This window comes from Corvus brachyrhynchos, unplaced genomic scaffold (assembly GCF_000691975.1).
Source record: "Corvus brachyrhynchos isolate BGI_N302 unplaced genomic scaffold, ASM69197v1 scaffold128, whole genome shotgun sequence".
In the NCBI taxonomy this organism is placed as follows: domain Eukaryota; kingdom Metazoa; phylum Chordata; class Aves; order Passeriformes; family Corvidae; genus Corvus; species Corvus brachyrhynchos.
This window is the reverse complement of record NW_008239648.1, coordinates 696,421-720,647: the sequence shown is the minus strand read 5'-3', so window position 1 is coordinate 720,647 and position 24,227 is coordinate 696,421. Positions and strand designations below refer to the sequence as shown.

The 24,227-nt window shown below is 38.5% G+C and overlaps 1 protein-coding gene across 2 annotated transcripts in view; it reads right to left on the bottom strand.

Annotated features, from left to right (window-relative positions):
• EFNA5 (ephrin A5) overlaps window positions 1-21,472 on the bottom strand; it is a 105,980-nt gene extending 84,508 nt beyond the window's left edge. For both annotated transcript variants that reach the window (XR_001864610.1, XM_017742366.1), the window contains exon 1: window positions 21,447-21,472. Coding sequence is in view for 1 of the 2 variants with exons in the window: in XM_017742366.1 (XP_017597855.1) it covers window positions 21,447-21,457 (11 nt within the window). In the remaining variant the exon portion in view is untranslated. The remainder of the gene's footprint in view (window positions 1-21,446) is intronic.
• Between the last annotated feature and the right edge of the window lie 2,755 nt (window positions 21,473-24,227).

Sequence of the window (24,227 nt, the reverse complement as noted above, 5' to 3'; positions counted from 1 at the left end):
TCTACATTCAAAAAGGCTTTAAATGGCAAGATTATTCATGTCCTCCTCTGAATGCCCCATTGAGAAGCCTCAAGGGGTGTTAGACTGTGTCTTTTCTGAAGTCCAGGACTACTCATACAGACTGCCGTAATCAAGCATTACAAGGTGAAGCAGCCAATGGAAGACACTTCCAAATATATGCGAAAATGACAACATGGGGACTAAAATACCAGTTTCAGTGTCACAGAACAGACCTAGAAACAGTGACAATTACAATAGAAATACGGCACTTTTCTAATGGTATATTCCATCTCCCTCTATTTTTCAGTGTGCTCTGTTTGGAGGAGAAAAAACTTTACTTTTTTTCTGCTGGCATATATGAATTATGTTACCACTCTAAAAGTCATACATAACAGACCTAATGTTCAGGCTTGCCAGCAGCTCCACAAAAAAACATAACAGCCATTCTAGTTTTGTAACATTTTCTCCAGGTTACAACTTCAGCCTGCAGGCTCTTTAGTAGCAGTCTAATGCTTGCATCTACTTTAAATAAATAACTGTACAGCTTATACTTCAGAATACCTGCTGACCCAACATGGTATACAGTAGTTCTCTAAATCCCATTACAAAAACCAAATGCTGTTAGTGCTGAAGAATTTTGTTTCTCACTTGCCATCTACTACTCACTTGTAGGGTCAAGCAGGATGTTGTTAGGGAGCACTCAACAGTATCCAAGTTAATTCATATCAAAAAAGATGTGGTAGATAGGAAACCAGAAATTTATATATAGCAAGAAAATGTAATCCTCTTCGCCTATTTTCTATCAGTACTTGTTTGTACTTCTCTTTTCTGAGGCATTTTCTTCACATGTTCATATCACCCATACTTTATGTCTTTTGTGGGGTAAAATTCCTGACATATTTTCACCCTGAAGCTGTGATCATTATCTTTTGAAACTAACAGACATAGACAATGACAAAAAAGTCCATAAACTCTTTTACTTCAAGTAAATGCTTGACAAAAGTTTTAGCTCAGATGTATGCTAAATATAGAGGTATCAACTAATGAATACACCAGGAAAAACAGGGGGTTTTCTGTTTTTAATTAAAGCTTCCATAATGGGGAATTTATTTCTTCCACACTCATTCTTTTCCTGTCAGTGTAAGCCATTTTTTTTGCAATGCTTTATTTCAACACAGGAGAAAAGATATGAATGCCCTAAGGTGCAAGTACTACCAACACAGATGGATCAATCTTCAAGCACAGAATGACACACAGATCACAAAGGAGGTAAACCACAAAAAATATCTGGAGAAAGCTAAATAAACAAAAGCAGGTCAGTGACTCAGTTCTGTGGTGCTCCACAGCCATTCTGGTAGAGATAATTTGCCTGGTGAAATCATCCTGATCAATAGCTCCAAGGCAGCTGTGAGTTGGCTCTGTGACAGTCTATTGAGTAAAGCCTTTCTTCTTTTCTTAATTCAAATGGCATATTTCTGCAACCTGACTCAGGCTGCAAGGTCCCATCAGCAGATGTTGACATTATCTCCTCCTGATTGTAACAGCTTATCATAAATAAGTAGTCTGCTTTTTGAGCTTTGTTTTGGTTGGGTTCTTTGAAAAAAAGGCTACATAGGGGAATAGTGGGAAGAAAGAAAGATTATGATTTATAGGTTGGTACAAAATGCATGTTGACACTTCTGTCATGTGTTTCCATTATGGTGAAGAAATCAGGATGCCATTAATCGGTATTTTCCAACATGACCAAATGCCCTTATGTTTTATTGTATGTTGCCACTTCATTCAACAGACCATCTTAAGAAATGTACAAAACCAATGGGTTTGTGCTGCTGCTGTCTCCTTACATTTCTAAAGTATCTTTCTTTTCAGTATCAAACTGCCAGGCATAAAAGCTGAACTCAAATATGCTAGACCTTTACCCCTGTTTAAGGTCAATGACACATGCATTGTTTGTTTACTGTTTTACACTGTCTTAATAGTCAAGAACTTGAGAGGCAGACCTGTGCTACATCCATGATATTTAAATATGTCAAAATAAGTGCCATGCTGCACCATGCAACCTTGACGCTACTGTATCGGAAATGAAGACTGAATTGCAGTTCTCTGTCACCAAATGAGACCAGAAGAACAAAGTACTACTGAACATCTCTCTCCAACAGCCAGCTGCCATGACCTGGAAAAAAACAATTCCTTTTGATGCAGCTAAGAGTCATTTTAAGCATGGCCAGGCGCACAGATTTATTCAGATGGTTTCATGATTTAGGCTATTGCCTACAGAGACCTTCCAGAAAGCTAGTGAGCACAATTTCATAAGGATCATTAACTAGAACTGACCCCAAATACCACAGTTATATCTACAAAGAGCTCAACCAGCTCTATTCAAAAATCACATAATTTTTATGTTGACATCAATGAAAGCAGAGTGGGATTAGTGGGGACACACAAACTGAAGAGTCACATGCACAAGTGCCTTGTTTTGGAGTCAGTGAGTACAATCAAAGCATAGTACCCAAATGAATAAAATGAACTGTTACAGAGATTTTGATTATTTCTCTATTTGCTTGAAGTACAATCTGACAGCAAAAGCACATAATCTAGCAAACTGGCATCTAGGTTTAGTGTAGTAATTTCTTTTCAAATCCCAATTTGATCGGTAACATGCTCTATGACCCAGGATGATATGCTCTGTTTTCCTCACCCCATGTCTTGTGCCTCTCCTGCACATTGCCCAGCTCTCACTTCAATGCTGCACACTAGCCACAAATTAATCCAGTTTATGATAGCAAAGAATATTGTTAAACAAACAGTTCCTAAGAATTTGTGAAGATAGACTTTTTTTTTTTTTAATTACTGGCTATCATAATTAAATGTAAGATTTTATTTCATTAAGAAAAATGAAAAGGATATCAAAAAACCACCAGCACCAACCAACACATGTAACTCTCAACTCACTTCTTCTGCGGACACTATACACTTGAGCAGTTTCTGCATGGAATTACACCTTGTGTAGTGCTACTGTGCCAAAAATTGTGTTCATTTACTGGACTAGGGCAATCCTCAATGAAGATTTAATCTTGCATTTTTTAAATTCCAACATTAGAAACAGAACTGTCTTAGCCTATTCAGAAACACCAAGTACTTTCACTTCCTCCTCAATACTGAACTACTGACAGGTGATGCTGAATACAGATCAGCAAACTTTACTCTGTAGTCACCCATTTTATATTAAATATGCAGTCATAACATTTTTGTCATAAACCTACATTGAACACACATTCATTAATTTTATGATATCAGGAACTTCTGGTAGCAGCATAAGAACTAGTGACTCTCATCACTTACAGTTTCTTGAAACAAGGATACTTGGTTCTTAAATGTATGCAGTGGACATGGTACAGAAGGGTTTTGATGGATATGCAATTCCTTCCTTGTCTCTTTCTCCTGCCTTTCCTGGTTCAGAAAAGCTGAGAGCAGACTACATGGTTCATCTACAAAAACTGTAGATCAAGTGGAGCTGCCACAGCATACTCTGTTATCTGTGCAGGACAAACATCAGACTGGTAAATTTTCCTTTCACCCTTGCTGACTCAGAAAGGGATTTAAATGAAGCTGCTAACTCTAATGAGCAGCACACTGCTGGCTGTCTGAAGTGAGCTGCACACCACTTACAATCAAACTGTAAACCAGTCATTTCACTTCACTGATCTTGTTCAGGTTTCCTAGAGTTTAACAGACAACCCATTATCTAGTCCATCACACTGCCTGTCCACCTCTCCCCTCCAATTGTTTCAAGACACAGGATGAAGCAACTCCTGCTATCTTACACAACCTGTTTTCCAAACCTCCCTGCTCAGGGGAGGCTGTGGTTCACAGTGGACTGAAAAAACCTTTATAACAAAACAAAAAAAACAACACAACAGCAAACTTAGATCACCTTTGCATTGTTATCAACATCAAGCAGTTACAAATTCTCCAGCATAAAGATTTCTTAAACATGATCTCCTAAAACGGTGTATTTCTTCTGGCATCTTAAGTAAATTAACTACCGGTAACCTCAGTATAAGAAATGGTAATAAAATAACATAGCTTTGACACTTTGGGATTTACTTATTTTGGTATGAATAGCAGCTGTATCCTCTTATTTGTGATGGGAGTCTTTTGACAGCCCACTGCTGCAAAGCACACACACAGTCTTGTGCAATTTGGGTAACAGCACAGAAGAATCAGGCCTTTTATTCTGTTCATATACAAAACTGTGCCTTCAGAACTCTGTCTCTATCAGACCCCAGCAGAAAGACGTGATGAATGGGCCCCAAGAGAGCACTTCTCCTTGCCTTCGGCTCCAATGGCTTGCAGGCATATGACACTCCATCAATACCGAGAGCTGGCAGCTTGAAAGGCGGGAAGGACGTTCACTGATAGCATGCATCTGCTTAGTAACAGCATTGCTGCTCCACTCCTTTTCCCATTCATTGCCTGCAGGAACGACTCCATTGAGAGGCTCACCATCAACAGATGGTCCCAGGCTAAGGTGTAATCAGGAGCAGCTTGCTAAATTTACCCCAAACAAATAGAATTTTAGGCTTTTGTAGATTCTGGAATGATTTGGGAGCTTGGGTGGTACAGAGAGTGTTAATGTGAATACATCCCAAAACGATGATCTAAAGTTGTCAGTGAAAATCAGCTCTGCCCTGAAGTTGCATATTTATACTCATGCTGCTTAGTGCCTCAGCTTATACAATAGATGCTTATTTTGAGAGAATTTTTAGCTGCATCCTAATTAAGTAATTTACCTCCTACAGTCTTCTTTTCCCCTCAGGACATACTCTGCTGAAAATGTTTTAATGCAAAATCTACACTTCCATCACCTTCAGCTCCTGAGTATTTCATATGTTGACTTTTTACTCCATTAAGAAAATAGAAACTACTATTAAAACTGAGCAAGTCCTTACCAAGACAGAAAATAATTTATAACATAGAATTGGATGTGTATATGCCTTGAAAGCACTATTACCTCTAAGTTATTTGTTGTTTTGTTGAATGCAACATTTAAGTTTGGAATCATGCCCTCTTACAATCTACTAATAGCAATCCAAGCAGAAGCAAAGGAAAAAAGATATTAATTTCAAATACAAGTTCTGTATCAAGATTTAGTATTTTAATTTACAACTACTGTGTAGAAAACTAGTAATGTATTTTTAAACGAAAACTTATACAATTGCACCAGAGAAAAATCAGTTATATTCCACAGACTGGCAAACACATAAAATAACACCTAGCACCCTAGCCAGCTGCACTAGTAGAATTGCGGATCTAACCCCAATGAAAGATTTCATGTGGTGACTGCATGCAAATTAATGCACGTTTGTTTGTCAAATTCATTCATAGCAAAACTGACTAGAATCTTAGGCATCAATTTGCTCACTTTCTTGTCTAGGTGACAAAAAACATGGCATATGAAATTTATGAGTGTCATTGCTGAAGATGACATGCCAGTGCTGCTTCGAGGTTAAAAACTACACATATGAAATATGTAGTTTCATGTTATCCCACCACCTTCAGATGGCAAAATACAACTTAACAGAGAAAGCATGATAAAATCTCACTTCTTCAAGCTATCTTTGAAAAAACTAAGTAACATTTGTTTACCTTGTAAAATTTAGGCCATTTATAACATTAATGAAAACAACCTCCTGAGGCTGTAGTCCTTCAGCAATGCAAGGCTTTCAGCACTTGCTTAACTAAAGGGGTCCCTATACTTCTGACACAGGATGGTGTACTGCCCCTAATTGTACCAAAATAACTGATTTTGAGGCTATGAGATGGATCCTGACACACGTAGTGATTTGGTCAAAGAAACAGCAGGTGGCCCATAGCAGAGTTGGTCTTGTCCTTGATCAACCCCTTGATCCATTTCATAGTATCCAACCTATGGATCTCCACAACACAGAATGACAAATTACAGGGAGTTCTCAGCAGTCAGCCAAGAAGCAAGAAACTAGGACTAAAACCAGAAGATCTGCCAAAACCCTTCACACCATGGAGCTGTGGTTTAGGGAAGAACTAGGCTGGGTTGTACATCACAGCCTTGAAGTTCACGTAAACGTTTGCACATCCACCTGCTTAATCCCTTTTTAGCACTGAGGGATTGCCATGAAAAGTTCCTTCTCAGTTACCATTTCTGCATGTAAAGCCTTAGGTCAGAAATTCTGTCTCTATAGACCAGAAACTCCTGCATAATTAAAATCGTAGTTGCTACACATACTTGCACTGCAAATCACTACAACTATGCATTTTTTTTAAAAGCAACCTACACAAGTTTTTTTAATCTTTGCCAAGATCACAGCTATGTTCTTCTTGAGTTTAGTTATATAATAAATAATTAGTTAGTTATACAATAAATATTTCCCAATGTCAGAAATATTCTTAAAATCAAATTAGAGGAGGTACCTAGTACCAGACTTCTTGTTATCTTATAAGATCTTTACAAAGAAGTAGCTGCAAATATTTAAAAACAGTTGAGATCTAAGTGCTATGATTTCACTGATAATTAAAGTGTATCAGTTTAAAGTCTGGGAAACGCTTAAGTACTGTGAGAGAAAAGGTGAGTTGCACGCCAAATCCCTCACAGAGCCTGAGGTCCTTCATGAATACCAGAGGCACACCTCCTACCTCCTAGTGAGCTGCTGAAAAGGAGATGCTTCCAGAAGAAGGTCCCAGATGGGCAACAACTACTACCATCCCTCACCCCACAGCTTCACTGGTGGCTATGATGGGTTACCCTGCATGTCCATTACAAACAACACATGGTTACATAGAGTTCCAGCTTTGGGTAACACGTGTAAAAGCAAAAAGTTTTCTATGCATTTCAAAAAATTTATTAAGAGTTACCACGATGTTAACAGCCAGTGACAAAGACAGCCCAAGTGAATGAAAAGGAACCAGGAAACAGACACTGTAGGAATGCTACAGTAATGCTTTTCAAAATAGAACAGATATATTCTAGAATAATAAAAAATAAATCTCAGAAGTACGTCTTTCCTGAGAGGTATATGTTTCAGATCATGTAACTATGTTCATTACTGTATAAGATTTTCTACATCTATCATATGTATTTTTTAATTACTATTAATGTTCTGGGTTTAGAGCAAAATTCGTTTTATATGGACAGAACTGGTGAATACCTACATTTGGAGAAGATTCTGCAAGCTGGTATCTGTCTGTACCACCAGCATTTTCATACAAATTTAATGGAGCAAAGTAAAAAGACCAAGCTCTAAGTCTTACCACTTACTTGAAAAAAAAGGTAATAAAGTAATAACCTCAAGACTGCACAGAGAAGCCTGAGATGTATTGTATATAAACTGCAGCTTCTGTACTAAATCCACCTAGGGAAAGTGTAATTTGTAAACGCAAAACCTAACATCCATCCTCCTGATTACAAAATCTAGATGATAAGGCTATCCCATAAGTGACTCTTAGGTGGATTTTTCCATAACTTGTGTCATTTTTCTGTTACCAGGTCAAAAAAGGAAATTAAAGTGTGCTTAGTGATATTTACTAAATTTGGCATTGAATAATTTTCCCTCTTTCACCTTTGTAAATCTGTTAAGGCTAGCAAGCCTATGTAACTGTTAAAAACAGTTTTTACTCTTTGACTAAAGCGTATGCCAATATCCAGAAGCCAGAAAATTGCACAGTGACTTATTGAAAAGCCTTCGATTTGAGAAAGTAATTAAACAAACTGGCCTTTTCTCTGGGAAGTATGGCTTGGCTTCATAGCCTTGGATAAGGAGACTGCTTAACCTGAGGTGCTCCACTGAGCAGCTAATAACAGAGAATCTTCCAATCTGAAGTAAAATAACTATCACCAGCCTTGTATTAAGTTCCTGGTAGTGGGTCTGCCAGCAACACACTGCAGCCTCTGGCAAATTCAAAAGGCCATTCCCGTGCTAAAGGTGCAGAGGTTTCCCTTTGTCCCTTCTTAAGTCCGTGAGATGGGCGGCATTTAGGAAGATAAGGAATTGCCTAATGAAACACCAATCTCCTTTTGTTTCCTTAGTTGTGGGAAGCATTTCTTAGCAATGTCAATCTCTCCTTACTTGCATTCCCCGAGGTCTCATATGTGACAGAACCCAAAAAAGCCGGAGCGGAGCAGTTCTTCTACTCCCCTCTCCCGCCCTGCCTCCGTGTCCGCAAGGCTGGCCCCCGTTCTTTTGCGCGGCACAAACCCAGGATGCTCCTTATCAAAATGCAGCGTGCGAAGTGTCTCTGCGGTGTCTGGAGGACACCTCTGTCCCTGGGTGGGGGCAGATGTCCCGCTTGGGGCCCTGCGCTGAGGAGGTTCTTCCCTCCCGCGGAGGTTCTGCAGGCCCCGGGTCGTGAGGGCCCTGTGCCACGGCCGCCCCACTCCGGCACACCGACAGCTCCGCGCTGCAAGCATCAAGCACAGGCTTTACTTCTTGTTCTCTGTTATCCTGACGTCAGTGTAAAATAAAGGTAATTTAGGCCCAGGTTGTAAGCAGTATAAAAACAGAAGGAGGAAGCTGGCACCAGCAGCCTGACTTCAGGCTTCAGAAAGCCTGTGAGAGCCTGCCAAAACACAATCTTAGCTGAAGGCATTAGCACATCTGAGACCCCCCCGGATGCCTAAAAACAAAAACACAGCAAAACCAAAAATGCTTTCTGGCAAAGCCACCGCCTCCATCTCCTGGTGGGGTGTGTGGGGCAGAAGCAGAGCCTACGCACGACATTTGGCTGATAATGTGGGAGAGAACAGTAACTACCAGCCCAGATGAAACCAAGTATGACAAGTTCAGCTTGCAGCAAGTCTGTGCAGCCAAGTTATAAATCCCTCAAATAGGGTCTCATAATGAAAATGTGAACACTGTCTTAATAGATGAGCACCTTGACCTGACAGAAGTTTGGCCTCCGTTCCCCTGCCAAGGCAGCCTTGAAACATAGAGACGAGCTCTCCCTCCCTCCCAGGACGACGTGTGGGGATGCAGGAGGGGGCTGACGGATGGTTTTGCGGACAAAGGAGAGAGGGGTGAAGAATAAACTGCAAATTGATCTGTGCAGCAGAATAAAAGCAGGATGTGGCAAGGTACACCTAGGTCAGTGTCACACAGGTGCAGGCTTTGGAATTAGTTTCCTGAACATCTGCAGCAAACATAAAAAACAACTGCCAGTACCAAGGAGGGAGGAAAGAACACATCTCACATTGCATGGATCAAACCAATCAAGAAAACGAGAAAAAAAGAAAAAAAAAAAAAGGGTTTTCTTGTCACCATCATATTCACTGGATGCTCTGTTCCTAATTTCCTAGTTTAAGCTGTGTGTTTTGCCACATCATTAAAGAAAATAATAATCCTTCTGCTTTCCCTGAAACTGTTTGAAAACATCCCCCTGTCGAGACCTTAACAGAGCCAGTATTCCAGACCTAAACAAAGGAGGACCATTGCACAGGGCTTCTGGCATGCCCCTCCCCAGCACCCCACCGCCAAGTGCTTTAGACTAAATACAAATTGGAGTCCCCTCCTAGGAATCCACAAAGATCCATCTTAACAAAATGTCCATGTACGTGATAGGCAAGGAGTAATTTGTGTGTTTTTCTTTGCCTAGAGAACGTCTGGAAGAAGAAGAAAAGGTTACTGTTTTGCCCATAATTATTTCTCCTCCCTCTTTTATCCTTGCTATTCCCAGGGTAAGCAGAGGGAAGCTCATACCATTACCACAAACTGAATTAATTTACAAAGCTTTAATTTTTTCACTTAGCTGTGTACAAAGCAAAAGTACTGAGGAATGACCATTCACATGTGAAGACCTAAATTAATTTGCCTAAGAACATGAGTGCCTTCAGCACTTAGAGAAATAACACAAATGATTCTCTTACCCTGACAGGAAAACAAACTCCTTGCTCTAAGAAATGAAAGAAAAAATTACATATCCTAAAAATTCTTCAAACCTGTTTATTGAACCTGATGCATCCCAAGTGACTGACTGCCTTTTAAAGTTGAGAATATTTTTTTTTAAAGTACACTGGCTTAAAATTTTGACTTTGTTACTTTTCCCCTCATATAGCTGCTTCTGCCTTTCTTAACTACTTATTTTAAATGAAAAAAATTACCTCAGTTAGAAAAATCACAAAATCCACAAGTGTTAAAAATACGTATTTAAAAAAAAAACATAAAGAAACTGTTCTGCCAAAATGAAAGGAATCCCACAAAAGAGTGTTTTAAAAACACAAATCTGGCTTAGCTTTCCAACAGAAGCTGGTAGAAAAATTTGTACATTACTTACTATAAAACAAAACAAACCAAAAACAATTGAAGGAAGTACTAGGGATAAAATAACTGCGCTGTGGGAGGAGACTGAAAGCAAAAGTTATTCAAATTACCTAGTGGTTTGGGGAGTTGATATCATTTTCTCCTTAGAGATAAAATCCTGGGGACTGAACAACTTGGAATAGTTCACAGCTGCTCTGAACATGAGTCTTTTTACAGAAAATGTCAGGGAAAGATTTTTTTTCAATTAATAAACTCAAAGAAGCAGCAAGGACTACTGTTATCCTATAGGCACATCTCCTCCACAAACAATAGCATGCTTTGAAGAGTCCATCTCCCCAGCTTGGTTCAAGTCTCCTCCCCACTGTCAGCCTGACCACAACTTGTAACTACAGCACCCTCAAAGCACATAGCAGGTTCTTCAGAAAGTTCCCCTCTTCCTATACCAGGTGTAAACTTGCACACATATGCAAAAATATGTGTGGATGAGGCAGCCACACACTAGTTAATTTGATATTTGCCCAGTTTTGACCAGACAGTACATTTGCACTCGCCTTTCACCTTCCTTTCTCAAACCAACTAAAGGCAGCACATATTTCCTCATGCTGTAAGAAATCCAGCACTGATAGCGTACTGCAGTGACAACATGACACCACTACCGGTGGCAAAGTATCACAAGAGAAACCTGCACTAGCTCAAACAGTGCAATATGTCTGAGCAGACCAATCCAGGTGGACAAGGATCTCTCCGTTTCTGCAGCCAGAGCTGGCTCAAACATCTTACTGTATCCCAAAGATCAACCAAAGATGGTAAAGAGGGAAGGTCGCTTTGGAAACAGAGGCAACATTTCTTCGCACAAGCCTTACCCTGTTGTACCTCCCACTTCCCTTATAACATCCTGTCTTGCATAAAAGACATTCATTTGATAGCAGTAACAGAGCTGTGGGAAAAGGCTTTTTAAGTTCAAGAGTGGAGTAAGGGTTGAAGGAAGACTGGAGACAGTGGGGGGACTTCTGCGTCATATGTCTTAGTAAATGAAGCCAGGGGACACTTCATGCTGAATTTAAGCCTGGGAAAGACTCATCTATGGCTAGATTTGTCTTAAAGGGGGTTTTGTGTGTGGGGTTTTTTTGGGTTTTCTTGGGAGAAGGGTCTAGATGGGTGGTTTTATATAATTAAAAAATGTAACTAACCAGAATGCAAAAAATGCATACAATCTGGATAAAGGAATTTTTAATGAGGGCACTGCAAATGACATTTTCCCTCTACTTTAGAATGCTGCAAATAGCAAATTAGCATATCTCAGAGTGGAATTTCTGCTATGGGAGACATGAAAGGTTAACTGTCTAAAGAGTAAAGAATATGTTTGACGTCTATTTAGAAAAGCAAGAGTCTTCTAATAAAAGTAGAGGCCCCACTTGATGCTCCTAATTCTCCTTCAGTGTTTGCATACACTTTCAAATAATTAGGGAACTCACTCCAGAAAGCCTAACTGAAAAATAAGTAAAAAAAAACCCCACTGCAGACCTCAATGCCTTGTTTGCTGGGCTTGTTAGAGGGCTGTGGAGGTCACAGTGATTGACAAGCCTTTGATGCTTGTAGGAGAGCTGCTAATGCAAACACATCACTGGAAAGGCAAGCTCTGAGTACTGACCATGCCTAAAAAGAGATGGGCAACCGGTAGGCTGAACAATGTAACAAGCAAACCCTCATGAACTTAGGGCGGCTGAAAGACTGCCAATTACATTCTCCATCAATTAGTACCAATTAGAAAGCAGGAGGGTAAGATATATCATGCAAATAAAGATCTACCCCCACTTCCAAGGCACTTTCATAAAGCTAGCTTTGTTGCCAGTTCTTAGCATGCACCTTTACTGCTGCACGCACACGCCTGGGCTCCCACATGGGAATTTGCTGTACTTGTTACCAGAGCAATAAAGTTGTCGAGAAAAGCAAATTGAGCAAGGGTACACAGGCTTGAGTTTCTAAATCCTTCCATAACCTAAGTGTTAAAATTGGGGTTTCATAAGGTGTGACAGAGAGAGGAAACCATAGCCTCAAGCCAGACAAGGCTCCTTCCAAGCAGATCTCACCCTGTGCGCTCACTGCAGCCATGCACAAACACGGCCCAGCGCATCACTGGAAGACCAGCAGGTCTCAGTGGCTCCCATTCAGTCCCTAGTCCCACTTGGGCAGTGGGAAGGAGAAGAAACACTACTGGGGAAGCAGATGATTCTCCCTTTTTCTAGCTCTTTCTAAACCATGTCTTGTGGAGTCAGTGGGTTCATTCTATGCATGGTAAAAGACAGCAAACTGCTTCCACAGGCATGCTTGTAACAATGGTTTATAATGTGCCTCCATGGATCTGACCTTCTGTGTGTGTGCCTGTTTACTTCTGCAGCTGTTTTAACTTTTCCTTGCAGTTTTGAAGGCATGGTGTTACTCATTAGGTCACACCTCAAGTTGAATCTAGAATCAGCTAGCACTTTAAAGACAGCTGTGTCTGTTTAGCAATGAGAAAACAGCCCTATTCAGTGTTTAAATGTATACCTTCAACAAACAGAACTATTGACCAATAATATTGACTGTGCTTTTCAAGCCTTACTGAGTGTCTACACAGGCTACAGGAATAATAATGTAAGTGTGATTAAAGCTTCAACAATGGCAAGTTGCAAGGAAAAAAGAATCATTGTTATTCTATTTTACTGAAGTCACCTTAGGCACCAGACTTGTAATAAAAATAATACTTTGATCTTAACACTTTCACTAATACTACTCAAGAGTATTTTACAAAGGAAGTGGCATCACCGTTTACATATTACATATACATACCACTACTGCACAAAGAGCTCCTGTTTGGTTTTTTTCACGCAAATTTCAAGTGCTTTTGTGACAAATTGAGAAAAAACTCAAACTACTAAAATCACAGAGCCTTGGCACAGTTATCTTCCAAAGAACTACCTCATCTTTTTCCCATTCACCAGGTGGCCTTGTCAGTCCAGAAAGGGTCTGGGGCATGGTTCAGTATTGGAGACAGTGGGAGCACTACTGCTGTGTGACTGGACTCCATGGGTAGGGCCTCTTCTATTTCATTTCACCCACTGTTGTGAAAGACTTGTGTGTAGTTCAGGTGTGATACAGAAACAAAGCAGAGGAAAGTGCAGCAACAAAGTTCCACAAAAGAAAACATAAGTTTGATACTGTGAGAAAATTCATTCCAGAGACACCAAAGTCAGGGGTTTCTTATATACTTTTTTTAAAAAAGATATTGTCAGAAAACTTGGCCAGGTAATTATTTTTTGGCAAAACACAGGCGTTCCTGGAAAAGTATGTAACATGAAAAAAAAAAAGAATAATATATGAGTGTACCTCTTAAAAGTGAAATTAAAATCTTAAGTAAGTGCCACAGTTATTTCACAGACTTGCTAAAAATGGTTGGGGTTAAAGAAAAACAGCATCTTGCTTAAACAGAACCATTTGGATATTTTCTTTGAAAGCAAAAACAAACAAAAAAAGGCCATGCCTGAGAAGCATTCTAATATTATAGCAGCTCTGGAACCGAAACTAAATGATACCAGAGTAAGGACTGGTTTTCTCCTTTGAACTCTTAAGTACTCCTCAGCTTGTGTCAGGTGTGATAAAATGAGTGCAACTGTGACAAAGCACAGTGACTCACTTACCCAGTCGCTCCCTATTTCTCATTCATAGCTTGTTTTTTTCTTCTTGGAAAGAAAGAGGTGCCTTCCATTCATCTCCAACATGGCACGAAGTATTTCAGGAGGTAGAGGGACAGGATGCCACCAGGACAACACAAGTAAGCACAAAAGACAGATACAAAGAACAGACTTCTTCAGTGGCATATTTGTCAGATGTTTCATAAATCACAGCGTCACTGTATTACAACAATAACTGCTCTCTTGGAACGTACTCCGGGTTATCCCTCTCTGTATGGGCTAGTTGATATAGCTTGCAAATTCCACAGCTGGCTTGTCACTAACTACTATAAATGGAATAAACCAAGAGATTGTTCTTCAGTTCTTGATATGCACCAGTACAGACAGCTTTCACAGACACAGACCACATGAGGTATTACTGGCCCTGATTACCAGGTTCAAGATAATGGCTCAAATCACAAGACCTTCCCTCATGAAGGTACAAAGGCCTTTTTCCTCTGTGTGCTCCACACCACAGTGACTGCCACTGACCTGCCCCACTGTGCTACCAGGAACATTCTTGCCAAGATTACCACCTGACTCTGTTAAATTTTAAGTGGTTTAAAGCACATTTTTTTCAACCTAACTGCATCCAATCTAGTTTGACAGTGATAAACGATGGGTGGGGCTCATGATACTTCTCCTAAAAGTTCACTTTTATTTCAGCTCCATAGCATGAGTAATCATGAGGTACGGCAGGATACTTATACAAGTAATCATAATGTTTTTATGTTTCTGAGTAAGGCCTTGGTTTCCCCTCCTCCCAAGCCTCTGGCCCACACCATAGGCCATAGCATACACTTCAAAATATTTAACTATATTTAGCTGGTAAGCTGGTTTAAAAACTGTAGTTTATGAGGAAAACTTACCTAGATGTACTGAGGGAGCACAGAAGAAGAATTGAGACAAAAAATAAATCCTTCCCATATTGCAGTAACAAAAGACCAAACTACTTTGAGGCAAAGTCATTTTAAGAAGTCCAAACTTTCATCAATTTCTGCAAATTGCATTTTTGAGTTAATTTTTTATTTCCACTATACTTCTGTTGTTCTCCAAATCTTGGCTGCTTATTTACATATGTGGCAGTCATGTTGGTGCAGCTAATTGGATTCACCATTCCTTTTTGAGTACTTCATTTCTGGCCTGTCCATTAATCCCAGCCCTTGTATCTCTCCCTACATTTCAAGTCTTTGAGTAGCTTCAAACAACCAGAGAAATTTGTCTTTATTTCCAAATATGAAAAAAAATCATTCCGCATTACTTTAGTGTTGAACCCAGCCCAACCTTGTCATGCAAAAGTAACAGATTTAAAGTCTGATTTCTTGTAACCTTTTGCAGCTAGAAATTTCCAAGGCACAGCAAAAGCATCACTTTCTAATCCCTGGATAATATAAAGATAATGGAGATTTTTTTATTATTATTTATTTATCACAAATCCAAGTACAGTAAGCTCATGAGAAACCAGGAAAACCTCTAAAATTATGTAAAATTTCTTTCACGTGACTAAAAAATACATGACTTTGTCCAATATCTGAAGCTTCTCCAGAGCCACATTATTTAATTCTGGTAGCAGTGTGGCTGACAGACATGACTAAAATATTTATAGAACATACGTACACTTAAGCATACCCGTTTAAAATTAAAAACGTTAAAGTACAAATGATGCAAACTGAAATAGATATTAATGTCTCTTATTCTTCTGACATTACCAAATGACTCCTGCTTTGATGTGCAAAGTGGTTTTAGATATCATTTTATCCTATTTCTACACTTAGTAACATTTGCGCATGTATTTTATTGGGTATGTAAAGCAGGTGGACTAGCTGAAGGAGAATACAAACATATTATCTGTGAAGATGACTTGCCAGTCATCTACTTGAAAAAGAATTTTTCTTTTTAAAAAGAAAGACAGCAAAGACACACAATCAGTTATAGAAATTTCCTCAGATCACTTAACAAATGTTGGTCTGAACTAAAAATAACAGCAACTGACTGTAGCCATCATACTTTTCAAACTGAACAAGTACTGTTATATATATAAATATGTATATGTGTATATGTATATATAATTCTACATATGTAGAATTATCTTCTATGTACATATAATTCTAGGGAATGTGTTAAATGTCTAAATTAACTTTGTAACAACCTTAAGCTTGTGCAATGAACATCTTTTTGTAAAACTCATGCCAGTCTTCCTTTTTTCAGTCGCTTGGGCTAACTTATGTACCAACACGCTTAATATTACCTTCCACACTGCCATTACCCAAGCACATCCCCTCAGAAGATTCATACATTTTTCAAAAACAAAACACAAAATCCAATTGCCCCTACACAAATGCAATATCCAGAGGCTTTTTCCATTCCAAAATCAGAAAAAAAAGTTACTTTCTATATAGGGGAGGTGCAACGAGAAGAAGCTTGGTATTTTAAATTTTTCTTGGAGCTTGAAATTTAGATTTTTAGAAACATGCTCATCCTACCACAGCCATGTGAGTGACAGCAAAGGCTCATTGCACAGGTCAAATGAAGCATGTCTGATTTTGACATGGTAGAGGAAGTGAAGCATACCAGCTACAAAGTTTCTGAGACTACTATGAAAAGTCAAAAGGCATTCACATGGATTCCTTTTTTCATAAGGATCAAGCCATTAGATGTTTTTCTCAGGCACTTAAATGTGCCTACCACACAGAGAGCTTTGCAATGAAGAATTTTCCTGTAAGTCCCAAAACAAGATGCAACATTAAAAAAAAGGCCAAGTGCTTGCATGTGTATGCGTGAATGCAAAACATATACCATGGATTACATCACTGGAAGCAGCATGTCCTTGTTTTCAAAGGTAAGCAGAAGGAAATCTCAGTTGTACACCTGCAGACCAGGCTTTCTGCAAGGATCGATGCTTCCAGAGAAGCATGAAAGGAGCCCACAGGCCAGGCCACATCGTATTTTCTCAGCAAGGCTCTATCGGCAACAAAGAAGGCAAAGCTTATCATGCTCAGTGCCCATATTCTACAAGCTTGCTGTAATGTTCCAAGGGCTTAAGTGCCCTTAATCTGCCAACCCGCTGCTTCATTTCTTCATTGAAATAAATCCCTTTGTAATAACAAACGAGACTTGCTACTTAGCCTGTATGCAGATGAGGAAGGACAGAGCTGCTTTTACATCTGGCTGCTGAATGACAATCCATACAGATAGCATGGACTGTTTAGGGATTACAGACAAAATTAACTAAATATGTCTCCCTATTTCTCCTCTTCTTTATAGTAAGAGTTTTTTAACTCTTACTATAAGAGAGTAAATCCAGTGCACAGTCATTTAAAGTTACAACTTTCTCGATTTTCAGGAACCTATGTCTGGACTCAGAATGGACAGAAACAAGGAATGAGGAGAGGGGTTTCAGATTATATAAGTAGTGCCAATTCCTACAGTCCTGACGTAGGCTGTCAAAGGCATAAGTCACTTACAGAGTTCAGGATACCCTACAGTTCAACAGCCTAGGAATGCTTTTAAAAGTTGGCTCTAAAGGGGAGTACAGATGTTCACTGTACCTATCAGAAATAAAAGGAAGAAGGAGATGAGCAAAAGCTTAACATAGAAAAAGGGATTTCCTTAGATGACCATTTATAAATTATTTCTTTTTCAGTAAACATAGAAATAAGGAAGTCACAAAAACCATATTGGAATATTTTTTAAAATATTTTTTAAGCTACAAAAATAGCCTGAGATTTCATTTGGCAAGGGTACAGAGCCCTTGACTACATCTGTGATTTCTGTCATGTGGGGCAGGTGGGGGAGAGCTGGCTGTAACTGCCTTCTATCAGAGGATACTTTCCTCCAAATTTGGCCAAACCGGCACAGGGGCTTGAAGACAAAGAAGACATTCACTTGTGCAAAGATAATAAAGAATTAGTTCCAAAATGCTAAATTGTCCACTTTGAAACAAATTACACAAGTTTCATCTGTAATTTAATAGCCCTAATATTTTGCGCACCAACAACTCAAAATTAGTGAGTCACTCTTGCATAATGTATGCATGCTCAGAATTAAGTAACTTCAAAAGCACCGTAATTAAGAAAAGCATGAACAAACTTGAGAGGTAAACTTGGGTTCACTTTCCTTCTCTTGAGTATTTATTAAGCATTAATATAAAGACTTACGCAGATTATCAACCCAAATTTGTGTTCTGGAATTTCTTTCCATTCCTGTCTTTTCCTACGACAGCACTCTGATTTATTATCATGTTTACAGGAAATAAAAACATAAGATTTTTAGCTTAGTCTTTATTCTTTTTTAGCAGACTTCCTAAACTGTCCTTCAGTGCACTGCCTGTGTACCAAACTTACTCCCTGCAGTCCATAAGCACTAAAAATACTTAAAGATTTTTTTTTCTTTCATGTCAAAGTTGGAAAAAACTTCACTTTCTATGTAGTGAAAAAACTTCACTTTCTATTCAGGCTTTTTTATTTTTACTTACAAGACTGTTGATTAACAAGAGTTGTGATTGCTGAGACAGATGCAAACACCTTACGCCTTTGCAGTCAAGAACAGCCCAGCTTCTGAAGAGCAAAACTGGACAGGAGAATCAAGGATGAAGGACCTATTTCCAAAGGAATCTGCTGTCCATCTTACATATACCAGTATCACTGAAACCAGGATTTACCTATCTACAAAAATAAGCACTTTAATTCAGCTTTAAGATGCCATTTTCTATATTCCAACTCAACCTGTAAACAAAATAAATTTAATCTTAAAACATTGTAACAGTATTTGTTTGCTAAGGGACTATGTAAAAAAATTGGGGGTGGTCAGCTTAACTTCTGTAGTCTAAACATAAAAGATGCAAACTGATTCAATAATGGGCCACAGTGTTCAAAAAGAACATTTCCTCTCAGTCAAAACAACATATAAAATCTTATGAACACAATTCACAAATTCAACCATCTTAAAGAAATGTACTGTAAGCATAAGAAGCAGAGGAACTAGAATTGTGTTGCTGAAACACCAGAGTAATACACATTTCTCCCTTCCTGAAAATCATAATTAAAAGGGTTGACTTTAAGAAGTAATATGACAGGCAATAACTTTAATCCTGCCTGTATATGGTCTTCTTTCATATGACTAGATTAGAGCTGCCTAATTATTTCAGTAATACTGTTGTGAATAGACCATGTGAATGATGAAGACTTTTCATTCAGTCCCTGCTTCCAGCTCTCTACCACAGGAAAATTCCTCCAGTCTTCCAGCCTAAACCAGTATGCAGCCGCTAATTCCTCAGTATCCTCTGGGTTAGTTCATGCACTTAGTGGCATTTTAAAAAACAGAGAGATGCAGGTTGGAGTGTAGCCACACATGCAGAAATGCTAACACCACAATGAGATGAAATAACCCCTTTAACCTCAGTCAGGTGCAGTTGGAACAGCACATCTACCCTACCTTCCATATATGCTACCTAGAGTTTAATGTATTATGTGTTTCCTTCCCTCCCTACACTTGTGAGTCCTGATAAAAGTTCTGGTCCATCATATTTTATGTTCTCTATTTTGATATCTGCACTTACAGATGCAATTACACTGTTTGAATATTGAGCACTTTGCATCTGGAAAAGGTTTAGAAAAATACATGGGTGGATCACTTCCCTCTATGATCAAAAATTATGATTTGATGAAAATTCTCATATGTATAATTATCTAACAGCCAGCACAGCTGAAAAACTTTGAAAAAATGCAAACATTTTTCCAAGCATACTGATCATTATCTTAAATAAATTACAGGGGCTAGATGCTTGTTGTAATGCTTGTGTCAGAACTCACAGAGTATGCGCCAGTATTTTATAGAAAAGTCCAACAGGTGCCCCCTTCTCTACATCAATTTCTTCATCTTTTAAGAAACATAAAATACATTCTCTCTAGAATGAGATGGCTGATACTGCAAAAATATTCATAACCATATCCACCAGAACAAAATACTGTTCCATTCCAGTTAAATTTATGTCTCTAAAATAAACCAAGCCCTGGATGAAATATCACTGCTTCAGGAATAAATTTTGCTACCACTACTCAAGTAAGATATTGAGGCATTACATTTTTTCCTAATGATTTTTGTAATTAAATTGTTTACTTTTTCAACGTTCTCAATTGGTACAGTGATATCAATCTAAGAAAGGCACATTACTGTGAATCGCCCCAATTACAGTATTCTAATGCGTAGATTTAGTAATGTGTGATTATTTGACTCATTGTCTTCAATCAAACTCAGACCTATAGACTATATAGAGAAGGTGAATTAAACCCAAAGCCATTAGTTTAAAAGTAGCAGATAATTTTTTATACTAAAGAGTGCATTTTAAAAGGCTATTATATGCTCCCAGACTGGAAACATCTCATTAGAATGTGATATTTGGGGCTGTCCTAGAATTTTAGTTTCTAAGAGCTCAGACATGAAAGCAATCAAGCCTGTACTGCTATATAATAGATTTTCACTGTGAATATTAACAGACTCTCAACTGTGACACAAATTGGTAACATGTATTTTAAATCTGAACTCTGATGAAATTTCTCAGTACAGCAAACTTTCTGGAGGGAGGAAGGATGTGACCAAAGCTGTAGAGCCAGTGCACACTGAACTCCCAGCCTCCCAGCAGGGGTAGTGGAAGGGCACAGGAATCAAGGCGGTTTTTTGCTCCAGTGAATCAAGGAACACTTTCTGGCCCCCTGAAATATCACAAGCATCCTAACCTTCCTGAAAGCTGCAAATGCAGTGCTTGGGAGTCTCTTTCTCATCTTAAAAGGCAAAAGTTCATAGTGTGTATGGCAAAGACTGAAAAAAATTCTTCAGAATTCACAGGCTTGCTTCTCTAACAGTGACTCCTTCTTCTACACAGCAGATCTTACAGTTTAATTGTACCACAACTGAGAGGAATGGGGCAGTTCACAACTCAACTACAGACTTCAGCAAACATCATTGCATTGAGACTAATACTCAGGCAAACCTTTTCTCATAGTCACGAGGGGCTAGTGTAAACACAGGCTGCCAGAGGCTGAGACCCTCAGAATCTGCTGTGCTTTAGCCCAGTTTAAAATAAACCTCAGGAAGCTAAGAAAAGGATGTTAGTAGACATATTAAAAAAAGAAACTCAATCAATTCAACCCAATCCCCCCCCAGCAAAAAGCCACAGAGGCAGAAATTTCCACAAGCTCAGAAAGTACTGGCAAAAGCAATATTTATTCTGCACTTGGTGCCAGGGCCAAAAATGGCAATAGCCAGATTTTCTGGTTTTACCTGGAGATATCTAAAATTCTTGGACCCATTTTTACTCAGTTTACTATCCTTTACCACACAAATAGCAAGTCTTAAATTCTCTGGACATTTTTCTGTTGTCCTGTAGATAGCTGTGCTCTCAGAGCATTGGGAGTTTTTGTCACTTTCCTTTGCGGAACACTGCTCTCACCTATAGCACATTAAAGATTGAAGATTTCCCAGTGCTTTTACTTCTTTCAGAGTGTTGTCCTGTGCACTCAGAAGATAAAGAGTCAGTAGCACTTGTCATGGAAGTTATACACTGAAGTTAGCACATGCAGCTGGTAGGTCCCATACATTGAACTGGAGCTCCTAAAAACAGCACTTGTAAGTGTCATTAATCATTAAGCATGTCCTGCACACAAAAGATAAAGTAAATACTTATCAGATTTTGGAGGAAACCCTGATCACTTCCATTAACAAGAGTATCATCTTTCCAAAAACAGCAAAAATGTTACACTCCAGCAAGTGACCTCTGATGTCATCAGAATAGTCTAGGCTTCACAGTCACTGGTGCAATTAAGTTCCCTAAAATGTACCCAAACGTTGAGACGGATGATACCTCCAGAATAACTTCCTGAGTAATTTGCCCCAATTTTTTCTTATTCCTACTCTATCAAAATTTGACTCCACAGAACAGCACATTATCACAAATAAGCATGGACAGTCCTTTCCATTTTTAAATTTTTTTGAGAATAAAAATGACAACTGAAAGTCTAAATAAGGTAAATGGAACATTATTTCTCAGGAGAACAGAACTGAAAAGGGGAAGCATGAACAGAATAAAAACAGTAGAATGAAAACAGGATTTCTTGTAGTATTTATAACCTGTGAAAGGTGTATGTTCCCAAGAATCATGATCAGAGCTACGTTATTCTATTTTGGAAAATATTCTTATAAGCAAATAAAATTGGTTGACCCAAATCTGCTACTGTCACCCAATATAATGTCAAATCATCACTACAGGGAGACTGTTTTGAAAAAGGGTAACATGAGGTCTCTCACCATAAAGTCTTGAATTTTAAATAGATCTTTCCTTGCCATGGGAAGCTACTGATAAACAAAAAAACCAGATAACTGCAGCATTCCTTCCGTAAATTACAGGATCGTATTGAACAGCGCAGCAAAGCAAAGAATACTGACATGTCATAATTTTCATGCTATATGCTGCATGGAGCAAGTGTGCTCTGCAAGGTAAACAAAAACTTTTTGATTTTGCACTGCAGTCATCATTAAGTGAATTTATCTGCAGCCTCTTCTAAGTGCACTTGCAGAACATCACACAAATGCTTCCAAAATGCTTAGCTCTAATAAAACTGTAATAATGATTTTATTTTGCAGCTGAGCTAAGGTAAGCTGGAATGCAAGCATATAAATCTAAATTGAATTTTTAAATACTTGTATTTAGGACTCCTTTTGAGATTCACAATGAAAACTCAAGTCTGAATTCCCGATATGGAGATTTTAGGCTTTTAATAGTCATATTTTTCTTTGCTCTTCTGCCATGAATTTTGTTTTGCCAATATAAATAGGTTTTAGTAATAGAAGAGGGATTACATTTAAACTTGTTAAGCCTCTTTTAGAAAATAAATTCTGCAATATGTATAAGGATCAGTAATAGTTCCCATGGTAATATTAAAAAAAAAAGCTTCATATTTGCCACTTATATAATTACTAAAAGAAGCACCTTTCATGTATGCTTAAAATAGCACCCAAGACAGTATTACACATAATAGTCTAAACTAGCAGATATAATGTTGACATGTAAAATCTTGGTTTCACACCTGGATTTATTACTTGCATGCTTCTTTGTTTTCCAGATTACAATGCTGACGTCCTTTTTTTTTATGTGCAAACTCTTATTAAACTTACTAATTAGAGTGGCACTGCAGAAGTAGATGCATATTACCTAGAAAACAACGTTGCACTCACCTGAAAAATATACTCCTGTTCAGCTGAAAAACAAGCCAAAATCACATACAAAAATACCTCACTTTTATTATTCCTTTTTTATACTCCAATGAATCCACACTCTAAACCATAAGGAAAGGCAATTTTTACTGGATATCATGTTTTTCATGAGAAAAATCAGTGTAAGTATTCTAGTGTGTCTTTAGCACCATTCATCTCTTCACTATAAAACCATTGCAGGGGTCTAACTCCTAGACAAATTTACCCTAAATCTTACTTTCTCCATATTTTTTAACAAGAGGAAGTTTTTGGATTTTACTAGCCGAGTTTGAGTTATCTGGTTAAGGGGTTTGGGTGTAGGTGTGTCTCGGGATGGGGTGCAGAGAAACATGGAGGTGTGTTTGGCTCTTGTTTGGGTTTTTGTTTTAAATGAAGACATTTCATGATTTAAAATTCAAAACCTCTGGCTCAGTACTGCAAAATACTGCTTTACTGCTGTGGGAAAGGGGTGATTTTTGCTGGGACTGTCTCTTCAGCATCTCATATTTAAGATCATCTGGGTGTCTGGATAGCTCCAGTGTCATATTTAGCATTCAATTACCACAAGCATCTATAAACTGTCCCATCCTACTGGTGGGGGATGGAATAAATTAGTGTAATTTCTATTTTACCAGACAGAAAATTGAGGAACAGAAAATTAAGTGGCTTGTCCAAGCTTATGCATGAAGTCTGCTACAGAATGAAAAGTAAAATAAATTATTTTCAACATTATTCTTCCCAAAGGACCCACACCACCATCCTTCTGTTCTGAGTATAAACAGTTTTAAAAATGAGAGTGCAATATGCACCATGCATATCAAATAAACAAAACTGCATCCTGCAGCCAAAGGGACAAGAATACAGTGAAAAAGAGAAAAATCACAAGAAGGTTGTCTTTTCAGAATGTGCTTTCACACAATCCCTGGACCTTAAAAGCATGTCAGAGGAAAGAACTCCCAGAGTTCTGTGATGTCTCAAAAAT